The sequence below is a fragment of the Lontra canadensis genome, unplaced genomic scaffold (assembly GCF_010015895.1).
Source record: "Lontra canadensis isolate GAN:19392208 unplaced genomic scaffold, GSC_riverotter_1.0 scaffold84, whole genome shotgun sequence".
Classification (NCBI taxonomy): Eukaryota; Metazoa; Chordata; class Mammalia; order Carnivora; family Mustelidae; genus Lontra; species Lontra canadensis.
The window spans coordinates 6929053-6955982 of record NW_022631078.1 but is presented as its reverse complement, the minus strand read 5'-3'; the positions used below and the strand labels follow the sequence as shown (position 1 = coordinate 6955982).

General features: G+C 45.7%; 1 protein-coding gene across 4 annotated transcripts in view; it reads left to right on the top strand.

Annotated features, from left to right (window-relative positions):
* XRCC6 (X-ray repair cross complementing 6) overlaps nucleotides 1–26930 on the top strand; it is a 33099-nt gene that overhangs the window by 364 nt on the left and 5805 nt on the right. For 2 of the 4 annotated variants that reach the window (XM_032882880.1, XM_032882881.1), the window contains exons 2-13: nucleotides 402–486; nucleotides 3136–3248; nucleotides 6726–6864; nucleotides 7126–7380; nucleotides 8800–8983; nucleotides 11805–11991; nucleotides 14393–14561; nucleotides 15276–15437; nucleotides 17054–17183; nucleotides 17823–17923; nucleotides 21513–21626; nucleotides 23322–23405. In XM_032882880.1, the coding sequence (XP_032738771.1) occupies nucleotides 411–486; nucleotides 3136–3248; nucleotides 6726–6864; nucleotides 7126–7380; nucleotides 8800–8983; nucleotides 11805–11991; nucleotides 14393–14561; nucleotides 15276–15437; nucleotides 17054–17183; nucleotides 17823–17923; nucleotides 21513–21626; nucleotides 23322–23405 (1714 nt within the window). In that variant the 5' untranslated portion in view covers nucleotides 402–410. Of the gene's footprint in view, nucleotides 1–401; nucleotides 487–3135; nucleotides 3249–6725; nucleotides 6865–7125; nucleotides 7381–8799; nucleotides 8984–11804; nucleotides 11992–14392; nucleotides 14562–15275; nucleotides 15438–17053; nucleotides 17184–17822; nucleotides 17924–21512; nucleotides 21627–23321; nucleotides 23730–26930 lie in introns of those variants that run through there. The other 2 variants (XM_032882879.1, XM_032882883.1) reach the window with 2 other exon arrangements.

Below are 26930 nucleotides of genomic sequence, written 5' to 3'. Positions count from 1 at the left end.
GAGGAGTTGGGGGAAATTTGGGGGCGGGATGAGCACAGTGGGTCCGCTGGAGTATCTAGTACCCTGGAGCAGGAATTCCGTAGGTCCAGATGGTGCTGGAGGCCAGACGGGACCTTCAGGTTGGGCTGCCCCAGCACCCCAGTCAGTCGGAGGGCCGCTACCAGCCCTGAAGAGGCCCTGAGGGATAGCGGAGGCGAGGCTGCCGCTGGAATGATGCCCACGGCCGTATACTAGTGCATCTAAGTTACTGAGACCTCTGGAGGCAGCAAGATCCAGCATCCACATTTCTCACCAGTAACCTTGAGACTTTTGGGCGGATCTCATAGGAGCCTAGGAGTCGATATTTTTTAGGGTTAAATTTGCTTCTTACTGATCATAACTTTCTTTCACCTGGTGAGCAGTAAACAATAATGTCAGGTTGGGAGTCTTATTACAAAAACGAGGGCGATGAAGAAGAAGAACAAGAAGAGGGACTTGAAGCAGGTGGTAAGTGACTTCAACGTGTGCGCGGTTCTGTGTATAAGACTTTCCCTGTCTCTGCTATCTAATGGCTTACCCTGCTCTCCCCAGAGAATCTCAAACGCTTTTCTCCCTTTGAACTTTGCAGAGCTATCCAAGGCTCTTTTACTCAAGTCCTACTCCAGTCCTTGAGACATTTGTAGCCTTCAACTTTTACTGGGTTCTGGGAGGTAGACATCTGTTGAGCTTCAGTCAATGACCCTGAACATTGGTACCTTTTGTCACCTTAGGTGGCTCAGGGAAGACCCTTCCTCACCCAGGAGAGTTGTTTTACTCATTGTAGGACCTCAGTATAAAAATGTCTTCACCCTACAATAACTGCAGCAACCAAAGCGAAAACGTGAGCAACACAATTACAAGATTCATTCTCTCACCATGGTCTCAGGCATGGTAGTAACACAAAGGATAAAGGAAGAGAAGTAAGGGGTGCATGTAGTCTACATACTGGTGAATTTAAGTCCTGGGTAAAAAAATTTTAAAGTGTTTTTACTAAAAGCGAGAAACACAGGAAACGTATAACATAAAAGAGAAAATTTGCTGTAATCTATATATTCTACTGCCCGAACACTACTACTGCCAGCTTTTTGGCATTTTGCATATTTCCTTCATTGAAGGAAATTTCCTTCATCTTTCATTCTGCTATTTCTTAACTATGTATGTCTGCTTTTCTTTGTGTCTGATTTTTTATAATCATAGTGAATATATATTTTTTCTTTTTTCTTTTTTTTTTTTTTGTCATAGAGAAGCGAGAGCGAGCACAGGCAGACAGAGTAGAGTGGCAGGAAGAGGCAGAGGGAGAAGCAGGCTCCCCGCCAAGCAAGGAGCCCGATGTGGGACTCGATCCCAGGACGCTGGGATCATGACCTGAGCCGAAGGCAGCCGCTTAACCAGCTAAGCCACCCAGGCGTCCCTGTTTTTTCATTTTCATTTGCACCAGTCTTCTTCCAAAAACAATTTTAAACATAATTTTGTGTTCTGCCTTTTTTCCTTAATATATTATAGATATATTTTCCCATGTAACTACATATATGTCCTCTTTATAACTAATTTTAAAGGTACTGTAATTTTTTCAGTCTGCTTCCCATTGGACATTTTAGTTACTTTCAATTTCTTTCTTTTTTTTTTTTTTAAGATTTTATTTATTTACTTGGCAGAGAGAGAGACACACACACAGCAAGAGAAGGAACAAAGCAGGGGGAGTGGGAGAGGGAGAAGTAGGTTTCCTGCTGAGCAGGGAGCCCGATGTGGGGCTTGATCCCAGGACCCTGGGATCCTGACCTGAGGTGAAGGCAGATGCTTAATGACCTAGCCACCCAGGCGCCCTATTTTCAATTTCTTACTTTAATGAACAACATTGTGGAAAATTTTGTATAAGGGGTTTCCCATATCTTACGTTCTTTAGATTGCTAAGAGGTAGAATTCACTGGGTCATGATAGAATTTTTGTACAAACCATAAGAGACTCTTAATCTCAGGAAACAAACTGAGGGTGCTGTAAGAGAGGGGGTGGGAGGGATGGGATAGCTGGGTGATGGACATTGGAGAGGGTATGTGCTATGGTGAGTGCTGTGAATTGTGTAAGACTGATGAATCACCGCCATGTACCCCTGAAGCAAATAATACATTATATGTTAATAAAAATAAGTTAATTAAAATAAAAAATAATTTTGTTTAGGGCTCTTGACCCATAATTGCCATATTGTTTTATAGATGGGCAATTACGTTTATTGTATTAAAAGCAGCAGTGTGAAAAAAAGGGAGACAACCAGACATTTTATGTGTTTCTTTTTTTTAAAGATTTTATTTATTTATTTGAGAGAGAACACAAGAGAGAGATTGAGCAAGTGAGTGAGCAGGCGAGGACAAGCATGGGGGAAGGGCAGAGGGAGAAGCAGGCTCCCCGTTGAGCAGGGATCCTGACTGGGGCTTGATTCCAGGACCCTGAGATCATGACCTGAGCCAAAGGCAGACACTTAACTGACTGAGCCACCCAGGAGCCCCCATTTTATGTGTTTTTATAAAAAACTCAGCATCACCTATGATGCCAGAAAGGAAAAAAGAACACCTGAATCTGATGATGAACCCTCTCTAGGTCCTCAGTAGGAAAGACAGAGGATTATGTCAGTTTATAACGAAAGAGTACAGTCAGCAAAATCCAGACGGTGGAAAACTGTATGCAACACAACATTCTGGTTCTTTGGCAAATAAGTTAAAAGACACAAAAACGGAGGGGTATCTATAGTTTAAGGGGTTTCAAAAACTTATTTTTTCTATGTAGGCTCCATGCCCAGTGTGGAGCCCAACTGGGGGCTTGAACTCATGACCCTGAGATCAAGACCTGAGCTGAGATCGAGAGTCAGATGCTTAACTGACTGAGCCCCCCAGGTGCCCCCCGAAACTTTTTTTTTTTAAGTCAAAACTAGTGTTTAGGAATGTTCACTAGGATCATAAAACTATAAAGGAAATAAGGAAATTATTATTGAAAGTCAGGTTAGTGGTTACTCTTTGGAGGAGGGTGGGCATTGTAATGGGCTTTTTTCTGTTTGTTTTACATGAATAATAAACATGATAAATATGACCATAAGTGCAAACATTTTCTCCTATTTTTCCCCCATAGGAGAATATACATACTCAGGAAGAGATAGTTTGATTTTTTTGGTTGATGGTTCTAGGGCCATGTTTGAATCTGAGGGTGAAGATGAAATGACTCCTTTTGACATGAGCATCCAGGTAAGACTACCTTCTATTTAATTTAAAAAAAGGAAAGAAGGAGAGGAAGAAAAAAGTATTAACACCACTCTAAAAATTATGGACTCTGAAAAATTTGTGAATGATTGGTGTTTTTTAGCCTCTCCCAGGATGGTTGCATGTACTCTGAGCTAAAAAAAAAAAAAAAAAAAAAAGGTAGCAGCACTGGAGAAAAGACCCATTTTATTTTGTGTTTGAACTTCAGACCCTAGTAATACATTGCTCCCACTTCTTGTGTTGGCTCTGGTGGTACAGAAGGGCTCCTCCTCCTGTAAAGATGTGCGTGTGAAGGAAGAAAGGATATTCCAACAGTTAATGGTGTTAAATGAGTCCTCTTTTCATTGGTATTTGGAAGTTGAGTATTACCCATGGCTGAAAAAAGACTGCAAAAAGACAACCCCATTTAAAAATGGGCATAGGATTTGCAACAACATTTCTCTAGAGATCTACAGATGGTCAAGAAGCCCTCAAAAAGATGCACATCTTTAGTCATTAGAGAAAAGCAAATTAAAAGCAAAGCAAAACCATAGTGAGATATCCCACCCACTAGCATGGCTATATTTTAGAGGGGGAAGAAAAGGATACAAAGAAACGTTGGCAAGGATGCAGAGAAATTGGAAACCTACGTTGCTGGTGGGAATGTGAGATGGGTCGGCTGCTGTGGAAAACAGGATGGCAGTTCCTCAGAGAATTAAACATAGAATTCCCACATGACCCAGCAATCCCTCTCCTAGCTAATTACCCAATAGAGTGAAAAACGGGTTCAGGTCCTGATTCTGTCACTTACAAACTATATGAGGTCAGAAGAGTTGCTGAACCTTTTGGTATCTATCTCCTCATCTGCGTAATGGAGAAAATAATAGTACCTGTCCCATCAAGGAGTAAATATTTGGTTTTGTTCTGTTTTGTTTTAAGATTTTACTTCTTTATTTGAGAGGGAGAGAGAGCACAACCCAGGAGAGCAGGCGGCAGAGGGAGAAGCACGTTCCCCGCAGAGCAAGGAGCTCAATGCAGGGCTCAATCCCAGGACCTCAGGATCATGACCTGGGCCGAAGGCAGATGCCCAACTGAGCTACCCAGGCGCCCCTTGTTCTGTTTTTTAAAAAAATTTATTTATATAATAGAGTGTTAGCAGGGGGGAGGGGCCGAGAGGGGTAGAGAATCTCAAGCAGACTCCCTGCTGAGCGAGGATCCCAATGTGGGGTTTGATCTCACGACTTGAGCCAAAACCAAGAGTCTGACACTCAGCCAAAGGCACCGCACAGGAGCCTCAATATTTTTTTTCTTAAATTGAGGTATAGTTTACATAACATAAAATTAACCATTTTAAGGTACACATTTCAAAGGTTTTAGTCATTCATTGTGTAACCACCACCTCTGTGTTACTCCTGAACATTTTGAATGGATAAACAAAATGTTTATACATGCTGTGGAGTACTACTCAGCCCTAAAAAGGAGTGATGTATTGAGACCACAAGGTGAATGAACCTTCAAAACATTATGTTAAGTGAAGGAAGCCAGACAAAAGGTCACACATTTTGGGATTACATTTATATGAAATAAGAAATACATAATCCATGGAGAATGTAGGTCGGTGGTTACCAGGAATGGCGATAGAGGCAGAGGCACCTCTGCCTCTATCACAATTACTTAATGGTAAGCAATTACTTAATGGTAATTAAGTAGGAGCAATTACTTAATGGTAAGAGTGGTGCTTGCTTTTGGGGCGATGAAATTATTTTGGAACTAGACAGTGGTGGTGTTTATCCAGTGTTGTGAATGTACTAAATACTACTGAATTAATTAATTTTAAAATAGTTAATTTGGGGACATCAGCTGGCTCAGTCAGTAGGGCATGAGACCCTTGATCTTGGGGTTGTGAGTTCAAGTCTCACACTGGCTATGGAGCCTATTGAAAAATAAAATAAAAATGGTTAATTTTGTTATGTGAAGTCCACCTCCAGAAGATTATCATTTCTTTATAGAGAAGAATTATAAATTCTAAAGACTTAGCCGCATATATTACGTTTTATATTTTTAGAGTTTGGAGCCAAACAGAAGCTTCTGATGTTCTAATTTGTATACAGACAGTTCTTGTAGTTGGCAAATCAGAATATCTTGTATCTAGAAAAAGAATTAATGAGAATAGTCCTTAACTTTAAAGCAGTGGTTTTCAGAGTCATCTGTAGGCCTTGTTAGCACGGATGCAGAACCTTACCCCAGAATTAGAATTTCTGGTTCTGTAGATCTAGAGCTGGGACCAAGAATTTGCATTTCCAGCAAGTTCCCAGGTGATGCTGATGTTGCTAGTTTGGAGATCACTCTTTGAGGAGGACTGCTTTCACCTTTTTGGGATTGTGGCCGCCTTTGAGGATGTGGCAAAAACTATGTACCCCATCTCCAAAAAAGATACTCATACTTCTGCATGTAATTTCAAAGGGTTCTTAGAACGCTTGATGCCTAAAGGACCCAAAAGAAAATGTATTGCTATGTAGCAAATAAGTGAGACATTCACAGATGAATATAATGTATTTGATAAGCAATGAAAAAATATTTTCTCAAAAAAAATTTTTTTCTTTAATTCTTAGAACCTAAAAGAAGCCCTCACCAAAGTTTTGTAAATGTTTATAGATTGCTCAAAGTAAATAAAGTTGAGGGGATGGAAAGTACAGCAGAAGGAACATAGTCAGTGGTATGATAATAGCTTTATAGGGTGACAGGTGGGAGCTACACTTGTGACAAGAAAAGCATAATGTACAGATTTGTCACATCACTATGTCGTACACCTGACACGGTAACGTTGTGTTACAATATACTTCAATTAAAAAAAAAGAGTAGGTTAAAATACTTGTAGAAATAATTACTAGACAGGATTTTCCTAGAATACTGACATCTTTAATTGTGTAATTAAGCAAATTTTATTCTAAAAGATGCTGTTAGGGAAAAAAAGATGCTGTTAGCAGTTAAGGACTTCCTGTTGGGCCACATCTACTTATTGTTAGCTTAAACCTTTCGCATAGGTGATTATTTTACATAGGTAACTTCTGTTTCTTGGTCTCAGGCTGCTTGAGGGAAGATCAGATAGCCTGTCCAAACTCAGTCAATTAAGTAAATGACATCAGTGGGACTCACATCCAGGTTTTCTGATTCCAGTACTGGGCTGTTTTCCCTTCTTACAGCAGAATTTCCTCCCTGACTAATAAGTGTTTCCAGTTCTTTGATTTCTTACGGTAGGAACTACTCATACTTAACACACTTTGCTTTTTGTTATAGCATAATATATATGCCCATCCTTCTCACTGATTCATGACTTTCCTGAAGGTAGGAGTCAGGCCTTAATCTAACGCCATGGACAGATTCAGCAAATATATTAAGCATCTATTATGCCCCAGGCACTTACGGAGTTTAAATTTTATGGTAAGTTAAATATTAATTGAATTTTTATTTTGATTTTGTCAGTGTATCCAGAGTGTGTATACCAATAAGATCATAAGCAGTGATCAAGATCTCTTGGCAGTGGTGTTCTATGGTACTGAGAAGGATAAAAATTCAGTGAATTTCAAAAATATTTACGTCTTGCAGGAGTTGGATAATCCAGGTCAGTAGAGGCGTAAGATCAGCTTTTCCCTTAAACTGGAAGGTCACTGCCCTGAACAGAGAAGGATGTGGAGAAGGAAGTAGATGGCATGTTGACTAAGAGTATGCTTTCCTGCAGAGGGGATTCTTCCTGGGATGTACACTTTGTGGGTTAAACACTTCTGGGGTGAGAACGGGACCTCCGCTCTTCTGTTTACCATATAAATGGGGCATTAACTCTGTTTTGATTTTTCTGCCTGTTTGACTCCCTATCTCTGATTAGGTGCAAAACGAGTGCTCGAGCTTGACCAGTTTAAAGGGGAGCAGGGGAAAAAACATTTCCAAGACCTAATTGGCCATGGATCTGACTACTCACTGAGTGAGGTACTCTGGGTCTGTGCCAACCTCTTTAGCGATGTCCAGGTCAAGATGAGCCATAAGAGGATCATGTTGTTCACTAATGAAGATGACCCCCATGGCCATGACAGTGCCAAAGCCAGCCGGGCCAGGACCAAAGCTGGAGATCTCCGTGACACAGGTTGGCATTTTCTCTGTTCTTTTCTGTTTTTTTATTTTTATTTTTATTTTTTAAAGATTTTATTTATTTATTTGACAGAGAGAGAGATCACAAGTAGGCAGAGAGGCAGGCAGAGAAAGAGGGGGAAGCAGGCTCTCCACTGAGCAGAGAGCCTGATATAGGGCTTGATCCCAGGACCCTGAGATCATGACCAGAGCTGAAGGCAGAGGCTTTAACCCACTGAGCCACCCAGGCACCCCTATTTTTATTTTTTAAAGCTTTTATTTTTTTGACAGAGAAAGAGGGAGAGAGTGTGCACAACGGGGGGGAACAGCAGACAGGGGAGAAGCAGGCTCTCTGCTGAGCAGGGAGCCCCATGCAGGGCTCTATCCCAGGACCCCAGGATCATGACCTGAGCCAAAGGCAGACAGTCAACTGACTGAGCCACGCAAGCACCCCATCCCTGTTCTTTTATTTTTATTTATTTATTTTTTTAAATTAAAAAAATTTATATTTTATTTATTTATTTGACAGAGATCACAAGTAGGCAGAGAGGCAGGCAGAGAGAGAGAGGGGGAAGCAGGCTTCCCACTGAGCAGAGAGCCCAGTGAGGAACTCGATCCCAGGACCCTGAGATTATAACCTGAGCCGAAGGCAGAGGCTTTAACCCACTGAGCCACCCAGGCGCCCAGCCCCATCCCTGTTCTTTTAAATCGACACTTAATCTTATTGCTTCTTTGTAATTGATGTCAAACATTTCTTTTTTCTCCACTGAGTATGAAATGAAAGAATAAAATGAAGTTGGGGGAGACACCTATGTAACATTCCTACTGAAAATAATGAAGCCATTTGCTCTCTCTCTCTTTTTTTTTTTTTTTTTTTTTTTTTATGATTTATTTGTTTTAGAGAGACAGAGAGTGTGTGTGTGTGATTGGTGGGTGCTGGGAGGGCAGAGGGAACGAATCCCAAACAGACCGCCCTGTGTGTGGAGCCGGACTCCAGGCTCCAGGCTTGAGCTCACGACCCTGAGATCATGACCTGAGCTGAAATCAAGAGTCAGATGCTCACCACACAGAGCCACCCAGGCGCCCCAGGGCCATGTGCTTTCTAAAGAGCTCTACTAGAGCGAGCTTTTCTTGACTTTTCATGCTACCATGCATGGTGATGGTTTGAATAAGTAAGTGCTCAGGGCACCTGGCTGGCTCCATTGGTAAAGCATGTGACTTTTGATCTCAGGGTTGGGAGTTCGAGCCCCACGTTGGGTATGGAGCCTATTCAAAAATAAAATAAAAATATTGAATAAGTTGCCCTTATAGCAGCTGATTCCCTTAGAGTGTCTATAAGTCCTAAAAATGTTAATAACCCATCTAGTTCTTTGCGTATTTGGGCTTAACTGAAAAAAAAATTCTCGCTTGCTAAAAGTTGTTTTCCTTGCCCCAGGTATCTTCCTGGATTTGATGCACCTGAAGAAACGTGGGGGCTTTGACATATCCTTGTTTTACCGAGATATCATCAGCACGGCCGAGGATGAGGACCTAGGGGTTCACTTTGAGGAATCCAGCAAACTGGAGGACCTGCTAAGGAAAGTCCGAGCCAAGGAAACCAAGAAGCGTGTGCTATGCAGGTGCGCTCTGAACCTGGGCCAGCCTCCCGCAAGGGCCCTGCCCGGTCTGGAACACCCAGCTGCTTTGACAAAGCTTCCTTGGCTTCTTACCTCTGGGTGGTGCCTCCCGGTGTGCCTCTCTGAAAACTCGCTTTATCTCAGCCTAGCATGTTTGCCTTTGTGCTTCTCCTCCTCTGGTAAGAGCGGGTAGGCTAGTTCTCCAGAAGAACACAGCTCTCCACTTCCTTGGGGTAAACAGTTGTGGTCTACTGCTGTCCTCATCTGCAGTCACTAGTATGTTGTCTGCTCGATTCTCTGTAAATTGGGGATAACAGTAATACCTGGTCTAGAGCAAAAACTCCGGAAGTGCTAGTTATTGTCACTGGTGTTGCATTATTCTGGTTTCTTACAAACTTGAGATCAACAGGAACCAGCTTGTTAAATTACCTTCTCTTTTTAAAAAATTTTATTTATTTTTTTAAAAAAGATTTTATTTGTTTATTTGACAGAGAGATCAGGAGTAGGCAGAGAGGCAGGCAGAGGGGAGGGAGAAGCAGGCTCCCTGCTGAGCAGAGAGTCCAATATGGGGCTTGATCCCAGGACCCTAAGATCATGACCTGAGCCGAAGGCAGAGGCTTAACCCACTGAGCCAGGCTCCCCTAAGTTACCTTCTCTTAGAGAACTTTGCCCCGAGAGTCCCAAGGGCTCTCCCATGTTGCTTTCAAAAGGTTCACATCAGCACATCAGGCTTTTGTTTTAGACTAGGTTCCTCAACATAGGGGAACATGACCATAGGTAGTTTTTGAGTTTGATTCAGGAGGTTACTGACAGTTCTGCTAGAAAACCCATGAAACGATTTTAGGGCAACCACATAGCAGCCCACTGCGAATGGTTATAGTTTGGCTGTTGGTTCTCTCCTTTGCCCCTTGGGAATGATTTCTTTTTCTTCACACAAACACGCTGGCATCTCTTCTCCCTTCCTGAAATAATGGAGTATTGTCACTGCAATTTGGAAATCTAGCACATGTTTCGGTGGGGATGGCAGAGAGGATAAAATAGCGGTTAAATGTAGGTCCTGGGGGCGCCTGGGTGGCTCAGTGGGTTAAAGCCTCTGCCTTCGGCTCAGGGCATGTTCTCAGGGTCCTGGGACCGAGCCCCACATCAGGCTCTCTGCTCAGCGGGGAGCCTGCTTCTCCCACCCCCACCTGCCTCTCTGCCTACTTGTGATCTCTCTCTCTCTGTCAAATAAGTAAATAAAAAAAATAAAAAAAAAATGTAGGTCCTAGAGCCAGGTTGGCTTGGATTGTAGTCCCGGCCCTTCTGCTCGGCAACCTGGGGCAAGTCACATGACTTCTCTGGACTTCTGTAGAATGGGGGCAAACATGGTCCCTCCTCATAGGACGGCTATATTGACTAACCCAGATAGATAACCCAAGCAGAGTGCGTGGCATAGTAATTATTTACAAATGTTAGTATTTTCTTTTTTTTTTTTTTTAAGATTTTATTTATTTGTCAGAGAGAGAGAGTACACACAAGCAGGCAGAGAGGCAGGCAGAGAGAGAGGAAGGGAAGCAGGCTCCCTGCCGAGCAAGGAGCCCGTTGCGGGACTCGATCCCAGGACCCCGGGATCATGACCTGAGCCGAAGGCAGCGGCTTAACCAACTGAGCCACCCAGGCGTCCCCAAATGTTAGTATTATTCTTTGGAAGAATGGTTACAGGATACTTGATAGGAGTAATAAACTGGAACTGTTTGAGAACTAATAACGCCTTAGGCCTAGAAAATGATTAATGTTCTCACTATAATCAAATAATGGAATTATGTAATTGCAAGGTTATTGTATGCCAGCACTGTCCTAAGTTCTTTGTTAACATACTAACTTTTATCTTTATTTTTGAAAAGATTTTATTTATTTGAGAGAGAGAGCAAGAGAGAGAGAGAGAGTACTGGAAGGGGAACAGCAGGCAGAGGGAGAAAAAGCAGATTGCCTGCTGATCAAGGAGCCCACACAGGGCTCGATTCCAGGACCCTGAGATCAGGGCCTGAGCCGAGGGCAGATGCTAAACTGACTGAGCCACCCTGGCGCCCTTATTTTTTAAAGACAGAAAGAGAACATGTGTGAGCCTGGTGGGGGAGGGGCAGAAGAACAGGAAGAGAATCTTTTTTTGTTTGTTTCTTTTTGTTTGTTTTAGAGTGTGTGGTGGGGTTGGGGGGTGGGCAGAGGGAAAGGGAGAGAAGCAGATTCCCCGCTGAGTGTGGAACCCAGTGTACCTGACATAGGCACCTGATCTCACATCCCCTGACCCTGAGACTGTGACCTGAGCTGAAATCAAGAGTTGGACACTTAACTGACTGAGCCACCCAGGCACCCTAAAACAATCATTATTTTTATTACGGTACACTCTTTATCGTTATTTTAAGTAATTTAACAATATATTCTGAAACTAATTTTTGTGATATAGACCCTGAGATACTATTATAGCAAACGCTACTGTATTTTTTTTTTTAAAGATTTTATTTATTTATTTGACAGAGAGAGAGATCACAAGTAGGCAGAGAGGCAGGCAGAGAAGGGGAAGCAGGCTCCCCACTGAGCAGAAAGCCCGATGCGGGGCTCAATCCCAGGACCCCGAGATCATGACTTGAGCCGAAGACAGAGGCATAACCCACTGAGCCACCCAGGTGCTCTGCAAACTCTACTGTATTATTTAAACGTGTTATATTTATATTTGAGGAATTTGGACTGTTGGGGAGAATGAAACAAGGCTTGGGTACCACAGAAGAATTTTAGCTAGGAAACCATAATCTTTCAGTCCATGGTTTTTTGTTTTTCTCTCCACCAGGTTGAAGTTTAAGCTCAGCAAAGATATAGCACTCACTGTTGGCATGTATAATATGGTCCAGAAGGCTGTCAAACCTCCTCCAGTGAGGCTTTATCGGGAAACCAATGAACCAGTGAAATCCAAGACCCGGACATTTAATGTAAATACGGGCAGTTTGCTTCTGCCTAGTGACACCAAGAGGTCTCAGGTAGGCCTGCTTTCTTACTGTATTTTGTTCCATTGAAGAGTTAACAGGGAGGGAGACGATTAGCCTAACCAGTTAAATATTTTTCTATGTACGTCTTTGTAGCTAGGCTGTTAGAACACAAAACCATTCCTGTTTGGAACTCTGGCATCTAGACCTTTTGTTTTAAAGATTTTGTTTGTTTATTTGAGAGACAGTGAGAGAGTGAGACAGAGCAGGAGCAGGGGGAGAGGGGCAGAGGGAGAGAGAGAAGCAGACTCCCCGCTGAGCAGGGAGCCCAACATGGGGCTCCATCCCAGGACCCTGAGATCATGACTTGAGCCAAAGGCAGATGCTTAACTGACTGAGCCACCCAGGCAGCCCAGTAAATAAAATCTAAAAAAAAAAAAAAAAAAATTTTTTTTAAGTAATCTCTGCAGGCGATGTCGGGCTTGAAATCACACCCCCAAGATTGAGAGTTGCATGCTTTTCCAGCTGAACCAGCCAAGCACCCCAGTGTCTAGATCATTGATACTTTGACAGCTAGAGAGTTAGAACCAGCGTTTGAAAAAAAATGGCAGTGGAAACTTTGGCCCTCGACCCCTCTGTATTTTGCTCTAACAGTCGAATTCCTTGCTTGGGTATAGTAGTAGAAAAGGCTTTATCGTTAACTAGGGAGATGAGCTAAGGAAGCTGTTAGCTGTGAAGTGAACTTTTTTTGGGGGGGGGAGTTTTTTTCCCCCCAAACCAAATTTTTTCCTGTGCTTTGAAATAATATACACATGCCTTTCTTAATCCGAAGGACGGACTAAGAATGCAGAACATTATCTTTCTTCGTTCTCTTACCTTTGTTCAATCTGTGGAAGTATTGGATGTCTAAAATTAAAATCAAATGACTCATCCTTTTTTTTTTTTTTTTTTTTTTTAAGATTTTGTTTATTTATTTGACAGAGAGGCAGGCAGAGAGAGAAGGGGAAGCAGGCTCGCCGCTGAGCAGAGCGCCGGATGCGGAGCTTGATCCCAGGACCCTGGGATCATGACCTGAGCCCAAGGCAGAGGCTTCAACCCACTGAGCCACCCAGGCGCCCCATGACTCATCCTTTTTAACTATGCAAAATGTGGGAGAGAATCTGAGATTTTTTGCCTAAGTTCAGGACCTAGAAGGATCAACTAAGTGACTAAAATTAATTATTATTTTGATTCAACTCATGAGATATTTTTTGGAGCACAAATCTCAGGCCGGAGTGTTTTGCCCTACTTTTGGAAGGAGAAGACTAGAAATTTCCTCTTCCATTTTGGAAGTAACTAGTTACTCATGTTGGTTTATTCATAGGCAGTCGCTCTTCTGGTCATGGAGTTTCTTTCTTTTTTTCTTTTTCAAAGATTTTATTTATTTATTTGACAGACAGAGACACAGCAAGAGAGGGAACACAAGCAGGGGGAGTGGGAGAGGGAGAAGCAGGCTTCCTACTAAGCAGGGAGCCTGATGGGGGGCTCAATCCCAGGTCTCTGGGATCATGACCTGAGCTGAAGGCAGATGCTTAACGACTGAGCCACCTAGGTGCCCCATGGAGTTTCTTTCTTGATCCATTGTGCCTTCAAAAAAACTTGAGGGGTCTGTTTTGTTCATTAATCTCAAATTTGGAAAAAAAAAAAAAAAAGGGTGGGTACCTGGGTGGCTCAGTGGGTTAAAGCCTCTGCCTTTGGCTCAGGGCATGATCTCAGGGTCCTGGGATCGAGTCCCGCATTGGGCTCTCTGCTCAGCAGGGAGCCTGCTTCCACCTCTCTCTCTCTCTGCCTGCCTCTCTGCCTACTTGTGATCTCTGCCTGAAATAAATAAATAAAATCTTTAAAAAAAACAAAAAAAACCTCACATTTGACTCTGTCGCTAAGTTCTGTTACCAGTCGTATATCTAGGACCATAATCCAGAATTAAAGTTTGGAAGTAATACTTAATGTGCGTGTTTGCTCAGACCTACCCCAATACCTCACATAGGTCTTCTTGATCAGTAGTCGTGGTTTGAGCTGCTTTTGTGGATCAGGGACGATGCTGAGGGTTCGCTATATGTTAACTAAGGGAAGAGATAAATTCCGGAAGAGAATGGCCTTCAGCACCAGAGAGATGGTGGCTTAAAGCCCAATTCAGTTATATAACCTGGAGCAAGTTATCAACCATCGAGACTCAGTTCATTCATTTGTAAAGCAGTTTTTAACATCTACCGCCTCGGCTGGATAAATTGTGTGTAAGGTGCCTGGCAGGCCCTCAGTAACTGTTCATTCCCTGCGGTAGCAGGAAGATGTCCTTGGTGAGCCATCTTCCTTTTCCTTAGAAGAAAGTTGATTTTAACTTGCTAGTGTCGTGTGGCAATCACTTTGCATCTCCATGTAGCCTGTGTATGTGGCCCTCGTGTTCCCCTTCCTGTAGAGCTATGGGAGTCGTCAGATTGTACTAGAGAAAGAGGAAACAGAAGAGCTGAAACGCTTTGACGAACCAGGTTTGATTCTCATCGGTTTCAAGCCCTTGATGATGCTGAAGAAACACCATCACCTGAGGCCCTCCCTGTTCATGTACCCCGAGGAGTCCCTGGTGAATGGTATGTGGTGTGGACCGAGGGTTAAATGCATGAGTCACAGAAGGCAGTCTTGCTTGGAGCCTGGATAGGACATATTAAGGGGGCATTCTAAAAGTGTTTCGTGCTTAGATAAGTTGTGGAAATTTGGGACTAAACAAAGTTAAAGATGTTTCTTTAGGACTTACAATACACTAATATGCTTTGTGAATATCTAGGGGGGGATATGGAATTAGAATTTTTAAAACTTACTTCCTATGGAAGTCTTCCTTTGAGGCATCAGATGGAGAGTTAAAAAAAAACAAACAAACAGTTTCTCCCCTAGTGTTGGCAATTAAAGATGCTGTTAACTAGGTCATTGTGTTTGTGCTGTCCAGACCTAAATTCCTCTGTGCTATAGCTAACCGGCCCCTGTATTTGACCTGGCTGGCTTTTATTAGTAACTGGGGCTTATAGCATTAGTCTAAAGATAGTGAAAATGAACTGATGTTAATAATTCACACTCCGAAATGGGTGTTTGAGGCATTTAATCTCTCATTTCTTTCCTTTCTCTTCCTTTCTGTGCCTCTGCTGCCCCCACTTTCCTTTCAGCTCTGGGCTCATCACACTTTACCTAATGAAGTATCATAAGCCCTTTTAAGAAAATGGAAGAGAAATCATAGGCTTGTAACCTGGGCTAGAGGGAATAGAGGAGGAGATACCTTTGGGATGCAGACTCCTGGGATGTTTGTTTTCCAGGGAGCTCAACCCTGTTCAATGCTCTCCTCACCAAGTGTCTGGAAAAGGAGGTCATGGCAGTGTGCCGATACACTGCCCGTCAGAACATCCCTCCTTATTTTGTGGCCTTGTTGCCACAGGAAGAGGAGCTGGATGAGCAGAAAATTCAGGTGACTCCCCCAGGTATGTGGAAGAGATCTTTTCAGTGCTTCTGAACCTTGCTCAGACCAGAGTCTCAGCCAGAGTCTCCAGGAGTGGGGTCTGGGAAAGGTGTAATTTTAGGGTTTCACAGGTGAATTTGATGCAGAGCCAGGTAAAACTGCCAAATATGGTTGTGCAGTGCACGGCATGTGCAACTGTGCAAGGCAGCTCTGCAGCCACCATTAAAGAATTGGCTGCATAGGGACTGTTTGCAGGTTACTGACAAAGTTTATGGCGCAACTGCTGCACCTTTACTAAAAGCCATTGTTAGACACCTTTGCAATGTTTGGTGTTTGGTTTACCCTCTGCATATACTAAGGCAGTGAGGTATAGCAGAAAGACCATGGGTTTTGAAGTCAGACTTGACTTATCCTTATGTGTGGGAAAGTTTACTCTCTCTTATTTCAGGCCCATCTCTGCCACTTGTTACCTGGCCGATTTGGGCAAATCATTTAACCTTTCGACTTACATTCCGTATCTGCAAAGATGAGAATTCTGGAACATCTTACTTTTCAGGTTGTTTCCCATGTGAAACAAGTTAATAACTGTGAAAGTGCCTAAGACAATAGGCCATGCTAATAAAAGTAAACTATAAAGTAATTCTTCGAAAATGTTATATTTGGGTTCTTTTTTTTTAAATGATTTTATTTATTTATTTGACAGAGATCACAAGTAGGCAGAGAGGCAGGCAGAGAGAGAGGAGGAAGCAGGCTCCCCGCTGAGCAGAGAGCCCGATGTGGGGCTCGATCTGAGGACCCTGGGATCATGCCCTGAGCCTAAGGCAGAGGCTTTAACCCACTGAGCCACCCAGGCACCCGAAAATGTTCTATTTGTAACCCTGGTCATCAGGGTGCTGAGGAAGAGCTCTGTATGTCAGTCAGTAGACGGCGGTCTCTCAGCTCCAGATTCCCCCATTACGCTCGGTGCTGCTGAGGCTGATGCTCTCCAGACCCAGTTTCCTCCTCCACCGCTGACTGTCAGACTGTCTCAGTAGTGGGTGCTCGTGAGAGCCTCAGGCAGCGGAGAGCAAAGGGACTTGTTCCTTCCTTTTGCTCAGCGCTGTTGGCCTTGCCAGCAAGGGCCCTTCCCCTGGCAGCAGCCGCTGGTTCCAGTCCAGATTTTCGAGTCTCTCAGAACCTGTTACAGGAACAGCCTGATAACCTTTCCTTTCCCTCTAGCGTGGGTTGGGGGTGTGGGAACCAAGGGGAGAGGCTGAAGCGCAGAGGAGGGCCTCAGAAAGGGAGGGGGCGCTGCCCAGCTGGCTCGGGGTGTGTCAAGAAAGCTGGAGGCTGGAGCCGACCGCCGGGCAGGTGAAGGGCCCTGGCGAGGAGCCATGGCGGGGGGCGAGGGTGGCAGGGACGGGAGGGCACGGGAAGGGGTACTCCTCCCTCCCTGTCCGCTCTGCAGGCTCCAGAGGGAATTGGTCGGGCAGATGCTCACAGGGGTCAGTTGGTAAAGGAGACGCAGGGGTGGCAGGGTCCCTGCCCCAGGGTCACAGGTCGTAGAAGGGTGAACTTGGAGTTGAGAGACAAATGACAGCTCTGTAACTGGAACCTTCCATAAAGGCAAATCTCAGAGAACTTTTCCCCCTTCCTCAGGTTTCCAGCTCATCTTCTTGCCCTACGCGGACGATAAGCGGAAGGTGCCCTTTACTGAGAAAGTCATGGCAAACCCAGAGCAGATAGATAAGATGAAAGCTATCGTTCAGAAGCTCCGTTTCAACTATAGGTGAGCGGTGGGTCCGTCTCAGGCTTTCTTCTGGAACTGTCTCCTGAGGTGAGAGGATTCTGTTACTCCCAGGCTGCTGCTGAGTATGGGGAGGAAGAGCGTTCAGGTCCTTTCTCTCCCCGTGTCCCACCTCCTCTCCTTCGTCTTGTTTTCATACTTCCACGGCCCTGCCTCCTCCCTGTCTCTCTCTGCCCTCTGCTTCTCGGGACAGAGGGGCAGGTGGTGTTTGCCCTTATTTTATTTTATTTTTTTTAAAGATTTTATTTATTTATTTGACACAGAGAGAGATCACAAGTAGGCAGAGAGAGAGGGGGAAGCAGGATTCCCGCCAAGCAGAGAGCCCGATGCGGGGCTCGATCCCAGGACTCTGGAATCATGCCCTGAGCCAAAGGCAGAGGCTTAACCCACTGAGCCATCCAGGCGCCCCGGTGTTTGCCTTTAAATTAGCTTCTAGATTCCCAACAAACTGAAAATTGGAGAGCGAAAACTTGGTTCAAGAGACAAGATTCCCCGCTGTTTGCTTTGGGCTGTTCGCCTCAGCCAGCCCCAGGCCTGAGCCGCCTCAGTCGGGTTTATTGAATAATTTTAAATTATTTTCAGTGTTTTAATGTATTTGTGCTATTATGACTATTCCACCAGAAGTGACAGCTTCGAGAACCCGGTGCTGCAGCACCACTTCAGGAACCTGGAGGCGCTGGCTTTGGATCTCTCGGAGCCCGAGCAGGTGGTGGATCTGACATGTAAGAAGGGCCGCGGCGGAGCCCCGTGGTCCTTTCCGTGGGAACTTCTCGTAGTGCTCTCGCTCCAGACCAGAAAGGTGGCTGCATTTCCTAGCACCCTCTCCAGACCTAGCCTCCCTGTTCAGCCGCGTCTGAGAGATGCTCTAGAGCAGTGTAAGCCGCGGCGGAGCTGATTTGGCTGGTTCTGTCATCAGAGGAGAGGAAAGTACCAGGCTTCTGAGACCTGCCTTTGAACGAGGCCACCTCATGACTCCATGTTGGTAAAAGTAAAAAAAAAAAAAAAAAATCCGTAACATTTATTGAGCGCGCGCTGTGTGCCAGGCACTGTTGTCCTGTGTGCCGTTGACTCATTTAATTCTTGTTACTAACTGTGAGGTAGGTGCTGCTGTCGACCTTGGCTTCTGGAGAAGGAAGTGATGGGCTGAGGCCTTAAGTGGTGGGCAGTGGATCCAGGTTTAGAGTCCAGGGAGTCTGGCCCGGAGCCCTTGCTCGGCCCCGCGGTGCCCGAGAGGATCCCCCTCGTTACCCCGCGCGGGGGAGATCGGCCTGCCCTCCTCAGTCGAGCCCTAAGCTCGCTGCCCATCCCTTTCTTGATTGTGATTCTCTTACCTATTTCCCGAGAGCGCATGTGCGGTTTAGGGATGTAAGTACCTGCCCAGCGGGAAACAGACGGGATTTAATGAAGGCTTTGGACAGATGTTGAAAAGATCTGAACAATTCGTGCGGCCTGCTTAGCTCCCCACTTACTAATCTGTCTTACGCTAGACCAAGCATAAGAGCTGTGAGAGCCAGTGCCCCCGTGCGGGGGTGGGACCCTGAGCTGGATCTGGCAGGAGGGCAAGGCTGGGGTGACGTGGCCTGTCTTCTTGGTGGCCTTGAGGTGACTCAGGAAGTAAGCAGCCTGCTCTCCAGCAATGGGGTGAAGGACTCGGACTTTGGAAACAGCTGATACAGATTTGAATCCCAGGTCTGCCACATACCAGCTCGAGTAGGCTTGGGATCTCATTCATCTCCCTGAAACTCAGTTTCTTTATAGGGAAGATGGGGACGGTGTGATGTTCCTGTAAGGGATTAAGTACATCTCGGTCCTGAGGCGCAGGAAGTGCTCAGGACACAGCAGTCCCCCATTCCTCCGCAGCATTTTTAAAACCCTTTCAGCTGCGCTGATGTTTCCTCTAACTCCTCAGCTGTTGGTTATCTGGTCTGCTCTGACAGCCTCCAGTGTCCCCTCACTTCCATGCCTCCCAAGCCTGTGTCCCCAGCCCTGTCCTTTTTGCTTGGCTCTGGCCCGGACCGCAGCCGTCCTGCCCAGCGGCCATCATGCCCTGGGACTCGGCTCTCCTACCGCTCAGATATCCCACAGCTTTGACTCTGTGCCCTTTTATGTTCTTTATTCACTTCTAATCTGGAGCGTCTCTGCTTCCCTCTGGCGCAGTGATAGTGGTTTTCTCTTCATAAATCACTTACTGAAGACTTATGATTGTTTTGTCGCTTTCTCCATTTGGCTTTTGGATGCCACGCTGTCTTGGTTTTTCCCCTGGGCCCACAGTGACCCAGGACTCCATTGCTGGGCCTGCTTCCGTTTTTCCTCCTCCAGACGTGGGAGCACTCTAGATGACCTTGGGCCCCATCTTTCTCTGTCACTTCATGTCTCCCGAGGTGGCCTCCGCAGGCTACCCCAGTGGTTCTGAGGGTGCTCCTTGGACCAGCAGCACTGGCATTGCCTGGAAACTTGTCAGAATCCACTATTGAGCCCTTTCCCAAGACCCAGCAATCCGTGTTTTACAACAAGCCTTCCAGGTGATCTGAGACATTCCCCCACCTCTAGCATGCTCGTTCTCAACATTGGCCGTACAATAGGATTGTCTAGGGAACTTAATAAAGTCTGGCTGGTTAGGCCTCACCCGAGGCAGAGAGGCAGACAGAGAGAGGGGGAAGCAGGCTCCCCACTGAGCAGAGAGCCCGATGCAGGGCTTGATCCCAGGACCCTGGGATCCATGACCTGAGCCGAAGGCAGAGGTCCAACTCACTGAGCCACCCAGGCACCCAAAGATTTTTTTTTTTTTTTTTTTAATTTGGCAGAGCGCACAAGTAGGCAGAAAGGCAGGCAGAGAGAGAGGGGGAAGCAGCATCAGTGTGCCTGGGGCACCTGGGCAGCTCAATGGGTTAAGCATCTGTTTTCGGCTCAGGTCATGATCCCAGGGTCCTGGGATTGAGCTCCACATCAGGCTCTCTGCTCAGTGGGAAACCTGCTTCTCCCTTTCCCTCTGCTGCTCCCCCTGCTTGTGCTTTTTCTGTCTCTCTCAGATCCTTAAAAAGAAGTTCTAGGTGGTTCCCAGGCTGAGAACCAGAGTTCTCACAGATGCTTGTGTAGTCTGGGACACGGGGCTTCTGACTTGGCCGGTTTGGCTGTGACGTTGTGCCAGGAGTTCCCCTCAGTACTTAGCAAACGTGGCCACGTGAGGAGATGCTGAGACTCGATCTCATGTCTGCCCTTGATGTGACACAGCTTACGTCACAAGCCCCACAAACCATCTCTAATGGTAAGGTAACACCAATACTGTCTTTCCCCCAGAGCTGTCTTGTTCTTTTGTAGCGTTCTTGGGGAAGGCCCCTGCCCTCCCAGCCAGCCACACCTCCGCCCGGCTGCCCCCACACCTCACGTTCCGTCTGTGCGTCCGTCAGTTCTGCAGCTTCTAAGGTTTACGGGCCCTGCTCCCCTCCCTTCTGTCTCACCCTCATTTGGTTCATACTCCACACGCAGCTCCAGGGGACTCTTTCTAAAATGCTAATGGGATCCTGTTGCCACCCTGCCCATATTCCTTCAGAGTTTCCCCACTGTTCTCAGGATAATGTCAAAGCCCCGGGCAGGCATTCAAGGCTTCCATGACCTCGCCAGGACTGTCTTTCCGGCCTCCTCGCTGGTCCTCCCCTCCTGACCTTCTGCCTTCAAGCTGTATGTCATCTGCCCTTTCTTGCCCCTATGCCTTCTGCTTGGAATAGTATCTGCCTGAGGAGGAACACTCCACTTTCCGGACCCGCCTGCGAAAGTCGTTCCTGACCCCTCCCGTGTTCCAGTGTTTCTTGTTTGGTCCCTTCATGGCATTGCCACCTACTGCATTTCTGTTTTCACCACCTCCTTACCCTGACCAGACTGTAAGCCCACTGCAGGCGCGGACTCTTGTTTGAAACCCCACAATCCAGCCCCGTTTGTGACTCTTATCACTCCCAGCTCTATGGCCTTGGACAAGTCTCTCAACCTCTTGGCTTTCCTCTGCAAAACGGGGAGACACATGTATCTACCTACCCTCTAGAGGATTAAATTGAAAAACAAGTTTAAAGCATGTAGAAGGGTGCCTGGCTGTAGTAAGTGCTCATTAAATGCGGTTGTTACAAGGTGCTTGATCAATATTAGGCTTCACGAACGTAGTCATGGCCAGATCAGGTGGCTCCTCCTGGACCCTTCCCTGACTCCCCCCGACCCCAGCAGTCAGGTACTTTCTCCTCCGGTCCCCATAGGCTTGGAACTGTACAGAAAGCCAGGGCTTGTGACTCACCTGGCCACTCTTCCTGTGTTTGGATTTTCTAGTGCCTAAAATTGAAGCAATAGACAAAAGACTGGGCTTCCTGGTGAGTGAGTTTAAGGAGCTTGTCTACCCACCAGATTATAATCCTGAAGGAAAAGTTTCCAAGAGGAGGCAAGGTGAGGAGCTGGGTTATTTTTTAAAGTTGCCTTTATGGTCCTATCACAGAGGGTCATGTTCCTTCAGAAATTTCTGTACAGGCCAACGCATTTCACACAAACATACATATTTCTATTCACATTGTTTTCTAGTTTATTTTGTTACGTAGCTACATATGGTGGGTACATCACTGGATAGATGTTCACAGTTTATTCAGCTGAAGGGCAATGCCATTCACCTTTTCTTGACGGATATGCTGCAGTGAACATGAACCCTTGTTGCGTTCCGGTGTGAGCGGACCCACCAGTTACCCAGGATAAGCTCCTAGCGGTGGTATTGCTGGGTCAAGGTGTCGCCATTTAAAATTCTGATGGAATTACCAGTTGGCCTCTGAAAAAGTGATACTGTTTATACCCTGTTCAAGAAAGGGTGTGTGTATTTCCCTACATTTCTCCCCAGAACTGGACCTGATACACTATTTCTTTTTTTCACAAAGAATACTAGAGGGAAAACTATATCCTGTGTTCATTTGTAATTCTCCAGTTAGGAATGAAATCTAGTTTTGTTTTGTTTTTTCAATTTTAATTAAAAAAATTTTTTTTTAAATTTTAAATAAACTCCATGCCCAGTGTGGAGCTCATTGCGGGGCTTGAACTCCTGACCCTGAGATCAAGACCTGCGCTGAGATCAAGAGTCGGACACTTAACTGACTGAGCCATCCAGACATCCCAGATGAGATGTGGTTTTCTTGGACTTTTTTTTTTCTGTGAACTTCCAGGGATTGGCTCTAACCATTTTTTCTATTGGACTATCCTTTTTATTACCACTAGACCCAAAATACTCTTCACCGTGACTCTCACCTTTTTCAGGGACAGCATGTTGTGAGTTCCTCAGCATGTGACAATAGTTCTGGCTTAGGCTATAATTTGGGGGGCTGTTTTTGGTCTAGTAAAGCCAAGTGTGGGCCTTGCTTGCCTAGCAGCCCTACAAGGAAGTGGAGCGGCGAGAGCCTAGGTTGGTGGCCATGGAACGTTCTCTGTTTTGCATCCGAAGTGACTTGTATAGTGCCGTGTGTGAACTGCTGTCCTCGCTCTTCACACCTGTGCACACCTTTGTGATTTACTTGTTGATCCACCGCCGTGCGCACTTTGAGATCACCTAGCATGATGTCTAAGTATTTTACACAGCCATAAAAACAAGCACATGGTAAGTGCTTTTTGAATAAAGGAAGGAATGAATGACTTACTCAGAGTGAGCACCAATTTTGGGTAAATTGTGGCACTTAAACTACTTTGAACTCCCTTCTTGGTGTGGGACTTTATGCTTTAATGAAGCTGCTTTATCAGAACACCCTTCAGGGGTGACTCAGTGGTGCAGTTGGTTAACCGTCCAAATCTTGGTTTCAGCTCAGGTCCTGATGTTGGGGTTTTGGGATCGAGCCCCATGTTGGGCTCAGTGTGGAGTCTGCTTAGGACTCTCTCCCTTTCACTCTGCCTTTCCTCCTGCATTCTCTCTCCCTCTTAGATAAGTAAATCTTAAAAAAAAAAAAAAACCCAGAAAACCAAAAACCACCCTTCCGTGGTGTTCTAGGTGGACATCACAGCCTTATGGAAAATGGCTAACTGCAGCCCAGATCATAGGAGGGTCCCTGTGCAGTGTAGCTGGGATGCCGCTGGTGGCATTAACAGTCACTCCCTCCTGACCTTTTCCCCCAGATGACGAAGGTTCTGGAAGCAAAAGGCCCAAGATGGAGTTATCTGAAGAGGATCTGAAGGCCCACGTGAACAAGGGCACGCTGGGTAAGCTCACTGTGCCCGTGCTGAAGGAAGCCTGCAGGGTGTATGGGTTGAGGGGCGGATTAAAGAAGCAGGAGCTGCTGGACGCACTTACTAAGCGCTTCCAGAACTGACCAGCCAGCCAGCCCCTCCTCCTGCACTCTCGCCAGGCTGCCTGGTTTTGTTCTCATCGAGTTGAAACCTGTTTCTCCTGAGCCAGGAAGAGTCTGCCTGTTATAAGCCAAGGACTTTACATTTATGAGACGTTCCGTTGCCATGGAAGCAGCATAGCCGTCTCACTTTGCTGTGCTTTATTGTCTGAATAAAGAGCCTTAACTTTGTACTATATACTGTTCTTCAGTGTGATGCAGAAGCATGTGTCTGCCTCAAATCCAAAGATCACTTGCCTTTGGCTTGTTAGCTTAATTTTCTCTCCCATTAGGAACATATCATCATCATAATGGAAGCAGATATCAGTGAAGGCAGGGGATAGTGTGACAATTAAGGACAGGTGAATATACTTGAGGGATGACAAGCCCTAGCAATATTCATCCATGCTCTGGCCTCCCACCTGTTTTCCCTTTCATTGCGTCTTAATATAGATCTAAAGATCAGATTTCTGGAAGCAGTAAGTATGTAACATTTCTAATCCTGGTACCACTTGCTTCATCAGTAACAGTAACCCCCTTCATGCTCCTTTAAGATGTTAATGTGACATTCAGGTATATGAAGATACGTACATTTTCTTTTTTTTTTTTTTTTTAAGATTTTATTTATTTATTTGACAGAGATCACAAGTAGGTGGAGAGGCAGGCAGAGGGAGAGGAGGAGGCAGGCTCCCTGCTGAGCAGAGAGTCCAGTGTGGGGCTCGATCCCAGGGCCCTGGGATCATGACCCGAGCCAAAGGCAGAGGCTTTAACCCACTGAGCCAACCAGGTGCCCCTATATGTACATTTTCTGTTGCCCTGAGAATTTGGGTACCAACATAAGTGAAGTGAGTTATTTCTATTTTTCAGGGGAGCTGTAGTAAGATGAGGAGAGGTCCTAGGAAGGAGCAGGGTAGGGTGTCTTTCTCTTTGTGTCCCCTATGCCCCCCACATGCCATCCCTCTTCTATCCTCCCTGTCCCTTTCCTGCTCTTTCTGCTCTACTGCTTTTGAAGAATTAGCCTGAGAGAAGGAAGGAAAGCATCTGGAAGGGTTTGTATCCTCCAGGGATAGCTTGAGATTCAGAGTTCGCAGGTCCTGTGTCTTAGGACCAGATTGAGCATCTCATGAGACATAGGAGGGGTCAAGTTACTCTTGTAAGAGAGTTTTTGGTTTTAGATGCTTTGGTCTCTGAGGATTATAAGGGTTTTTTTGTTTTGTTTTTACTTGGAAAGCAGATGTTATGTTCTTGTTTGCCTTTCTCTCTGCGGGAGAGAGAACTTAATTCTCCAGTTAGAAGAGATGCTTTTGAAGACACAGCAAGATGATGCAAATTCATTTAATATAGTCAGTGCTCGTTCTCGTTGAGAAATTAGACCATCCCTCTTACATGCAGCATGCTTGGAAACCCTAAGTTCTAGAGGATGTTACTAGTACTACAAAGGTAGATTTGAATCTAGGCTAGTCACAAGTAGGAGAGTAAGAATGAGTACCATTACTGAGCCTTTGTTTTAAACCCTGGATTTCCTAGCTAGTGAGGAGAAGCCCTAGAGTGAAATCCAGGCTTTTCTATGCACTCCTGGGGGACCTGACTCAAGTCCAGGCTCCTTTCCCTCAGTTCTGTTTTCAAAGTGTTGAGAAGGAAACAGCTCAAGGTAATGATGTTAGAAAAATAACCGTCTGAGGTCTGTGATACACAGCAGTGGTACGATCTCTCTGAGTGAATTGACCAGCTTGCCTTCCCTGCTGTTGATCCTCCAGGAGAGAAGAAATACAACCAAAGTGTAATTTGGTGGGACTTTTGTAAGCTCCTAAATCAGATTTAGTAAATGTGCATCTTGGCTCCCTCACATACATCCAAGTGAGCGTGAGCAATTTCTCTGGCATTTTCGAGCCGCAGTTTCCTCATATTTATTATAAGAAGGATACCATGGAATGGTGAAAATAGAAAACATGTAACACGCTGCTTAATAGGTACTAGCTCTGAGCCGTCTAACCCCTCTGGCTGCAAACACGCTTCGGTCCACCAGGGGGTGGTCATGTGCCGGGGTTGGGGGCCCTGTGGAGAGCCCAGTGGCGTTATGGCCGCGCATTCGCGTCCCCGGCGGGAAGGGTGGGGTCACCACATCTTGGTGGATTGGCCAGCAGCATGGGCAGGTGATGGAGCAGCGGTGGGCAGCAGCTGGAGAGCACGAATACCTCTGGTCAAAGCTACAGCAAGCGAAGGTATGCGCATGTGCATTTATACTTCCAGCCAGGCCAGATGCAGAGGGAACATCTTCTGGTATGTCTTGTTTTAATGTCTTATTAAAATATCAGAAGAAAAGGCAGGACCACAAACTCTGGGGAGAGATTAGTCATCCACTTCCTCTCCCTCCCCTCATCCAGAAATTCCAACCTCAGTTCCGTGCAGCGGGCGGGAACATACCCCCGGCTATACTCAGACAACTATCCAGCCTTTCTGGTTTTAGTGCAAAGTGTCCCTGAATGTGGAATAATTCTTATTGTAACTGATTGCATTACCTGTGAAAGCCAGTCCCACGTGGGATTTACTTCTGGCCACTCTGAAGCAGCCAGGGACATTTCCCGTGTGGGCCCTGCCAGCACCTCTGGTGTTCTGCATGACCCTGCAGTTTTGACATGGCCATATTTATCTCTGTGTTGACCCGACAGCCTCACCCCTCAGAGTCACCAACCCCCACAACCTTAGTTGTCTGTTGCTGTGTAACAGATCAGCCCAAAACTTGGCTTAAAAACAATGAATACTTACTGTTTCTTAGCATTTCTGTGTGTGAGGCATCTGGGGAGCGGATAGGCTGGCTTGAAGTCAATCATGAGGTTGCATTCAAGATGTCGGTCAGGCCTGCAGTCCTCTGAAAGCTTGACTGAGGCTGGAGGATCCACTTACAAGAAGGCTGATTAATCTTTTAAATTTTCTGTATCTTGTTTTGACATCAGGGACGGGAGGGTGCTTTTAGGCTGGGGGAGAGACTGCCCCCCCCAAAGCTAGCTAGTTTGTGGACACGGTAAATGATGTATTTACCAGCATGCCTCTCATGCAAGCCAGACACCTTACCAACATTGTCCCTGCCCTAAATCATCCCAGAGCCAGCTCCTAGGCAACTCAAAACCACTCTTAGAGCCCAGAGCCCACCGGCATTGTTCAGACTGGCAAATCCTAAGCTGTTTTACTCTGCCCTGCCTTGCCTTTGCCACAGAAACCCAAATAAAGCCTGGCCTCAGCTTTCCCCCTGCTCTTGCTTCTACCACCCGACCAAATCCTGGGTGCTTCCCCTGTGGCTCTGTGTGGTGTGGCATGCCCCCTTCTCTTGGGAAATGTAAGTGGTAAATTCTTCCAATGGCATCAACCTCTTCTCCTCTTTTAATTTGTACTCACCTCTGTA